The sequence below is a fragment of the Oncorhynchus masou genome, chromosome 18 (assembly GCF_036934945.1).
Source record: "Oncorhynchus masou masou isolate Uvic2021 chromosome 18, UVic_Omas_1.1, whole genome shotgun sequence".
In the NCBI taxonomy this organism is placed as follows: domain Eukaryota; kingdom Metazoa; phylum Chordata; class Actinopteri; order Salmoniformes; family Salmonidae; genus Oncorhynchus; species Oncorhynchus masou.
In genome coordinates, this window is record NC_088229.1 from 41424754 (window position 1) to 41432896 (window position 8143).

General features: G+C 44.9%; 1 protein-coding gene across 1 annotated transcript; it reads right to left on the bottom strand.

Moving 5' to 3' along the window:
* Positions 1–486: 486 nt before the first annotated feature.
* LOC135504627 (rho-related GTP-binding protein Rho6-like) lies at positions 487–7756 on the bottom strand. Its single transcript, XM_064923360.1, has 5 exons — positions 7480–7756; positions 6467–6554; positions 2466–2575; positions 2149–2283; positions 487–2069 (listed from the first exon to the last, which is right to left on the bottom strand). Exons 1-5 carry the CDS (start codon positions 7597–7599, stop codon positions 1824–1826), a joined length of 699 nt encoding a protein of 232 aa, XP_064779432.1. The 5' UTR covers positions 7600–7756; the 3' UTR covers positions 487–1823.
* Positions 7757–8143: the final 387 nt, after the last annotated feature.

Below are 8143 nucleotides of genomic sequence, written 5' to 3' on the forward strand. Positions count from 1 at the left end.
AATGTCCAGCCGTCACCTTAGTAGTGGTCTGTCTGGTGCTACAAAGTAATGGTGAGGAGCCCAGTTGACAAGACATCTTTCTTTTCTCCCAGAGACAGGAACTGCATCCCAGTCACCGCAGCCCTGCTCATGCCTGCCCCTGCTCGCACTGTTGCTAAGCAACATGTTAAATTCCAGTGTTCTGTATGTCCAAACAAATCATGACGTCCTCCGTTAGCTGAGCCGTAGACAGCTCCTAATACAAGATGACGTCAGTAAGTACAACAACAACTACAACAAAAAACTGCAGAGAACAATAAACAGTTAAAAAAGGACTGGGCAGAAAGCAGATTTCAAATGAGAAGAAAACAAAAAAATTGAAATCAACTTATACTTAAAATATTTGAATACAAAGCAGAACAAAAATGGAAAAATAGCTTTCTTCAGACAGGACCAGCCTGTTAGTTCTGTTTCGGCACAACCCAACCCATCCCACCCCCACCCCTTACCACACCCAGGACCCTTTACCCCATCTACATTTCTTAAGCTCTCCTTCACACAGTATGAATGAGATACCCAGCTTTGTAAAGGCTTTGATCCTGTACTATCGTGACTAGCCACACTACAAGAATGACGACTCCAGAGAGTCTCATCTCAGGTGACCAATCGCGGAGCAAGGAGACTTCTCTTTCAACCCAGTGTTGACAATGACATGATCAGCTTATCCCTGCCACCGGTAAGCTTCTCGAGGCGTAGTGAGTGAGCTCCTGACTCCTTCAATGCTACGGTTAAAAGCTCATAGTGAAGAATGATTGACCTTTTATGTGTTACGTAAACGCAAGGTCAGAGGATTTAAGAATGATCCAAATGAGGCTTAGAGGAACCAGGGGGGACTCTTCTCCTTCTGGTAAATCAAATATCAAAGACTATTGGACAGTAAAAGTGGCCTTATAAATATCACCCCACTCCATCAACGTCTGAAGTTAAACACCTTGAGATGAAAAAGAGAGTGGCTGACTAAAGGAGGAAGAAAAACAAGTCTCTCTCTCATCCTCAGTTCTTTTTCTTCTGCTCTCAGCCCGTGTGAATGTTCAGTCACATAGCACTCCTTCAGACTCGCGCAATCTATCCTCCCCACGACCTCTTTTAAGAGCGGTGTGCTTGCCATATCCCTCCTCCAGACCCTGTTTCATTGCTGACAGATTCAATGTCCTAAAAAAATACTGTAGAGGTCGCCATGGAAATAATTTCATTTAAGGCCCACTCTCTCAAACCTCCCCAGTTGCGTCACACTGGGTACTCTGGGTACCGTTCCCTCTCATTGCCAGGAATGTAGAGGTGGCCACCTCATCCTTTTTTTTTTAGCAAAGATCCCCATTTTAACGTTAACATATTCAAGTTTAATTTAGGGCAAGGATGATGGATGGTACACACATCAACATTACAAAGAGGTGAGATGCTGTGTTTACAATTGATGTTTTCTTATATCATTTCACTCTCACTAGCATTATAAAAGGAAGTCTGCACTAACCTACAGTATGCTGGTGAAGTGTGTGTCTGTGTGTGGATCTGTTGTGTATGTGTTTTTGGGGGATGGGGGGGTCATGAAGAAGACCAGTATAGACTACACAGAGTAAACCATGGAGGGGTAGCATTCTTTTTTTTAAAGAGGGCCGTCAGTGGGGGTGGGGAGGATGTTTGGGGAGGCCAGAGGGATTAAACAGAAACCCCTTCCTTCCCCCTTACTTTCCCTTCCCTTCCCCACCCCGCACCCCCCTTTATCCGCTGGACCGGTCAATGGAGTGCCTCTCTGGCCACCACTGTCTGGGTTCTACTCCCTTCCCTCACATAATGGAGCAGCCCTTGGCCTTGTCCTTGCCAAAGGTGGAGGAGAGGAGGTCAGACTTGCCGGGCAGAAAGAGGAGTCTCTTGGAAAGGCGTCGGGCAGGGCTGGGCTTGGTGGAGGGCTGCAGCTTGTTGATGCAGGCCAGGGCTGCAGTACGGAACACACTGTGGATGCTCTTCTCTGAGGTGAAGGCTGAACACTCCAGGTAGGCCTCCGCACCTAGTTGCTTGGCCATGGAGGACCCCTGCAACACGATGGGGAAGAACAAGAGTGAGATGGGGAGAGAGAGAGAGAGAGCGAGAGAGAAAGGGAGAAAGACTCACTTGCTCATGTGAGATGGGTGTCTGCTTCTGATTGGACAGCTCCATAAGCGTGCACACGTCCGTGCGCAGGTCTGTTTTACAGCCTATCAGTAGGATGCGTGTGCTGGGGCAGAAATCCAGGATCTCTGTCTTCCACTGCAATGAAAAGGACATATGACTGTTATAAGGTTGTTGTAATGTATCATAACCACAGCTGTAATGTACATGGTACACAGAGAAAATGATCACAATTATTGTGACGATGACAAGGAGGAGGAGGAAGAAGAAATTGACAGCAGCAATGATGATGATGACGATCACAATGACAAGATCCTCACCTTTTTCAGTGCACCGTCAAATGAGTCTGGGCGGCTGATGTCGAAACAGAGGAGCACAGCGTCTGAGTCGCTGTAGCACAGGGGTCTGACATTATCGTAGTACGGAGAGCCTGTAGGGTCAAACAGATCGGCTAGGGTTAGTCACAGGGCTTTCAAAAGGACAGTACCAAACTAATAAGGCTCCATTAGTTGCAATAAGAATGGTTCGTACCAGAACAGTATAAAGACTAGTGATGGGAGAATATTTTTTTTGATACAGTTACCTATTGGAATATTATTTTTGACAAAATATCGTATCGTTTTGACAATATTATTTTTCTGCTAGTTTGTTGTACCTGCACCAAAACTCTAGTATTTAAATAGGGAGCCAATTTGTTTTCAGCACTTTCCATGACTGATCATTTTCTCATGGCTCTCTTGTCCCTCTACAGCAGACATACGGTGTGCAATATATTTGGAACATCGAATCGCAATAAAAATCAGTGTATCGAATTGCAATACACATAGACCTGTGAGAATCGCAGTAAGCATCGTACACAGGCACTTAAGTATCATGATAATATCGGATCGTGAGGTCCCTGGGGCAATTTTCATCCCCACTAAAGACCAAGAACGAGGAGTGTTAGGTGCTTGGTGTATTGCAGGGTTGGGTGCTGGGATGCTATAGTAAAGGCCAGGGCTGGGTGCATGGATGCTATAGGCTAACGATGGCTGCTGGGTGTAGTCAGACAAAGATGCTTGAGTACTGCTCTCAGACTATTAACACAAGGAGTCAGTCCCCCCACACAGCACCGGACACCACCCACTCCCCCCGGTAACTACGGCAACAGCCTTGGTAGACAATGCTTGAATCCAACCCTCTATTTTACTACCCCCCCCCTGCACCCAAACCATTCTCCGCACACACACACTCCAATTTTCCTCCTCCCTCACTCGGATCTACAGTGAGTCGTTTCACTAAAGCCCCACGCCTTCCCACTCAGTAGAAGAACTTGCCAATAAATCACATGAACACACAAGCAGACTGTACACTATAACTCTATCCCAATCACACCCCTGCGTTACCCAAAAGGTTTATATTGAACCCTTTGTCTGTGCAGAAATCCCACTTGAAATCAGATAGAAGAAATAAAGATCTCTGTCAAGGGAGACACTTTCATAGATTGTTGTTCTAAGAGTGTATCATATATGAAGCAACACACTGACATGATTCAATACACATGCTGTATGTATGCACAACGTCGTTAGCAATGACCGCTAACAAAAAGGTAAATGCTTCTCGTGTTAATAAATTGAAGACAATTGCAAAGAAAATCTGTGTGTTGTGAGCGTTGTGTGTGTGTGCATGTGTGCGCGCGTGTGTGCGTGCGTATATGCTTGCGGGCCTACACATCAAAGTGTAAAAGTATGTTATTGTTGCAAAGGGAGGTCCCTGTGGCTAAAAACAGATGCTTCACCGAATGTCCGTCCTCTGTTGTGCTCCCTCGTCGCTTCGCACACCAGCCACAGATTCAGTTTCCTCTCCCTGCTCCGGAAACGTATTGAACACAAACTCAACCAGGTAAGAATGAATTAAGAAAAGCTTCACCTGTGGATGTATGACCTACGTATGCCTCTATGGGTAGTGTGAAATGCATTTGGATGATATAGGATCCCCTCCTGCTACTGTCAGCGTGACACTGTCTTCAGATCCAATCCATTACTAAAAGCCTAACAAACGCTCTCCTGTGAGGGAGACGATTGTCTGACGTTCACAGGGAACGACTGTATGAACAGTCAAGTGTGTCAAGGCAAGGAACGAGGCAACTGATTAGTAGCGATATGACTTGTTTTTCCAGTAGGTGACAACGCCAGCATTTGGCAGAGAGGAGCCCAGGGTGATGCAACACTGGGGAAACAGACATGATGATGGCTCTGAGCCCTGGAGCTGAGAGAGGATACAAGCCGCGATACACCTCCCACACACACCTCCCACACACACCTCCCCTACCTGGACGTGGACTCACACACACACACAACACTGGGAGAAGGAGGAGTCTAAAAACCTAACGATAAACTGGTTGCTTGTTGATGGAGGCTGGAGAGGCAATGGGAAAGAGAACTAAACGGGACATCTCACTTTGAGTCCGATCACTGCGAGAGAGAGAGAGAGAGAGAGAGAGAGAGAGAGAGAGAGAGAGAGAGAGAGAGAGAGAGAGAGAGAGAGAGAGAGAGAGACGGTGAGAACAGGCCGCCGCAGAGCTTGACCATGAACTCAGAGAGGAGCGGCACGGGGGGAATCGTTAGGCACAGCAACTCTGTTACACAACAACACAGCCCATTCCACAGCAGAGCACAGACAGCAGCCTGACCCTAAGGGGACACTCTGCCTCTCTTCACACACCATCAGCCAAGGAAAATAGAGAAATAACATGAGAATAAGAGCAACCTCAGAGAAAATAATTATATGGCTGTTCATGGTTTTATCATCAACAGCTAGGCCTTCTCTCTCTCTCTCTCTCTCTCTCCCCACAGACCATCGGTAAACATGATAATAGCGATATATGTATAATCACCAACTTTAGTGATAGTACAATCGGAGACAACCATGGTATGGCCATGGATGACAAGAGCACTGCCAGGATAGGACGTTAGAGAGATGGATACAGAGCTCAGATAGATGGAAGCGACCAGAGTGTTTTGTGAGAAAAAAATAAAGGTGGGAAGAGCTTTAAAACAAGGTGTGAAAAATGTAAATGGTAATTATGTAATGGGACTTTCACTACGGAGTGGACGAGCATCCAGCTCGGTCCATCTCTTTTGAAGTGAAACAGACCAAGCGAAAGAATGAAATCCTGTGATGCTTTCTATTATATACGGCATTTTGTACACACTTTCCACTGGGCACAGACGTCAATTCAACGTCTACTCCACATTGGGTTCGACGTCAGCCGCCCAGACTCATTAGACGGCGCACTGAAAAAGGCAAGGATCTTGTCTTTGTGATCACCATTATCATTGTTGTTGCACGCACACACACACACACACACGCACACACACACTCTTCCCACCACTCATGCAGATTCAACCCCCTGGCCAGCCCAACAACTTGGAACTGGTTGGGAAGGTGTAGAAGGATCTTATCTTGTCAGTAGGTCACCACAACACTGTGTGTGTGTGTGTGTGTGTGTGTGTGTGTGTGTGTGTGTGTGTGTGTGTGTGTGTGTGTGTGTGTGTGTGTGTGTGTGTGTGTGTCCGCTATAGGTGTCATATTTGATGTAGAGCCAACAGGTTATTAGACATTCCTCTAGTAAGGGGGTAGGTGGTGAGAGGGGGATATATTTGTCTCCTGGGAATGAGATCCCTGTAGTGTCAAATGAATTAGGCCTGCATCATTCTATGCCTTCTAAACATAAATCGAAGGGAGAGGAGACCAAAACAGAGAACAGGCAGGCACACAAATGGTCATTGGCATTCAAATGTTGTGTCACTGTCTGAGAAAACTTCTCAGGCCTCAGCAGCCTACCACATCACTACCTGTGATAAGCAGCAGGACAACAGTACAGATCGCTATCTTAAAGGAAAACAATAACAAACCACTAACAACCATACAGTATACACTATGATGTTAAATAAGACTGTGAGACAATGGCCAATGGGCCTTTAGTTAGCCTACTGTTGTTTACGCAAACTCTCTGATTGCATTGTTTTCAGGGCGGGTGGGAAAGGAAATGTTAAACTGGAAAGAAATGACAAGTCAGGTTTTACAGTACAATTAGTCTGAGAACTTGAACGTTGACACAAATTTCAAATGGCGTGCTTTTGGACTTGAACTTAATTTCACGCATCATAAACCTGCTGCACAGGTAGAGCATCTTGTATAGAGAGACACGACATACTATATAACCTTTGGTATAAGACGTTATTAAGGCTTATTATACCTGGATGTGCTCAAATCCATGCCTCAATGACTGTAAGGTATATTGGATGTGGGCATGGGGGGTGCAGAGTGTAATGCTCACCTGACGTGTCCCAGAGACTGAGCTCTACGCGCTGCTCCTCCAGCTCCAGACACGCTGTGTAGTTCTCAAATACTGTTGGAACATAGGTCTGTGGATGCAGAAAGTAGCGAGTTCATTAGCTATGCATTACAGTACGGTCAGTCGTTGTGAAACAGTCACCCCAGTAATCAGCCATATTAGATTGACACATAATGATCATCCCAGTCTGTGGCTAATGTCCTGTCTGTCTGACCAAATAAGGCATCTGAACAGTTGTGCTGTTTAGAAAGGATTTTTTTATATACATCTAGTCCTGCCCCTTTGTATTTGGACCTATTCACTTGTATGTGTATTGAAGTAGGCTAAAGTGTAGAATTTGGTCCCATATTCCTAGCACGACGTTAAGCATGTGACTCTACAAACTTGTTGGATGCATTTGCAGTTTGTTTTGGTTGTGTTTCAGATGATGTTGTTCCCAATAGAAATTAACGGTGATTAAATGATGTATTGTGTGATTTTGGAGTCACTTTCACTGTAAATAAGAATAGAATAGAACACTTCTACATTCATGTGGATGGTACCATTATTACGAATAATCATGAATGAATCGTGAATAATGCTTTCATGACTCCAACATGACACAATACATTATTTAATCACCGTTAATTTATATTGGGAACAACATAATCTGAAACACGGCCAAAACCAACAGCAAATGCATCCAACAAGTCTGTAGAGTGAGCTCTACGCGCTAAACACTCCATTTGAAATTAAGCACCATTTGACATTTCTCTCAATATTGAAGTTCTCAGAGGAATTGTACTGACTTGCATTTCCTTTCCAGTTTACTCAATCTTTCCACAAGCCCAGAAAACAATGCATTAAACTTCAATTCGTTATTATCATAGAATTAGAATGACATTTCTATTGCTATTGTCATCTCTTTATAGTATGTGTATGTAGCTTATTCCGCATGTATTTAGGATATGGGTATTATAATCCAGTCAAACGTGCCAGCTGTAGACATTGCATACCTCAGGATAGGAATCCTTGGCAAGGACTTGCAACATCGCCGTTTTTCCGCATTGAACATCCCCAACCAACACCAGTTTACATCTCGCCACCAGAGGCTGGGTAAGTCTCCTTTCCTTCATTGTGAATACGATTTGGTTGACGAACACAATAAATTGATATGCGAAAGAAAAACCCGTGCAAATCCTCTGTCAGTTATCAGCGCATTCCGCCGGGATGCTGTACAGTACACCTTCGATGAAGCTTGCTACCAGCGGTATGCGCCGAGTTATGACACTGCTGAACTTTATATTGTGGCGTCAGCCAATGAAAATTAGCGTTCTGCTCATTGTTGCGCAGCATGCGTTTCGGACCGCATAGGCTATGCAAGATCAGGGTTGGTTGTCAGTCAATTTTGTTCTAAAGTATACAATTACGTATAGTCTATCCATGTCAAGTGCATGATGTGTAACAACGCTACTTCACCGTTTTACCAGCTTCAATTCCATGTTATAGATTTGATTGACACCTGCATTTCACCCTAGCTCTCTATCTCTCACACACACACACACACACACACACACACACACACACACACACACACACACACACACACACACACACACACACACACACACACACACACACACACACACACACACACACACACACACACACACACACACA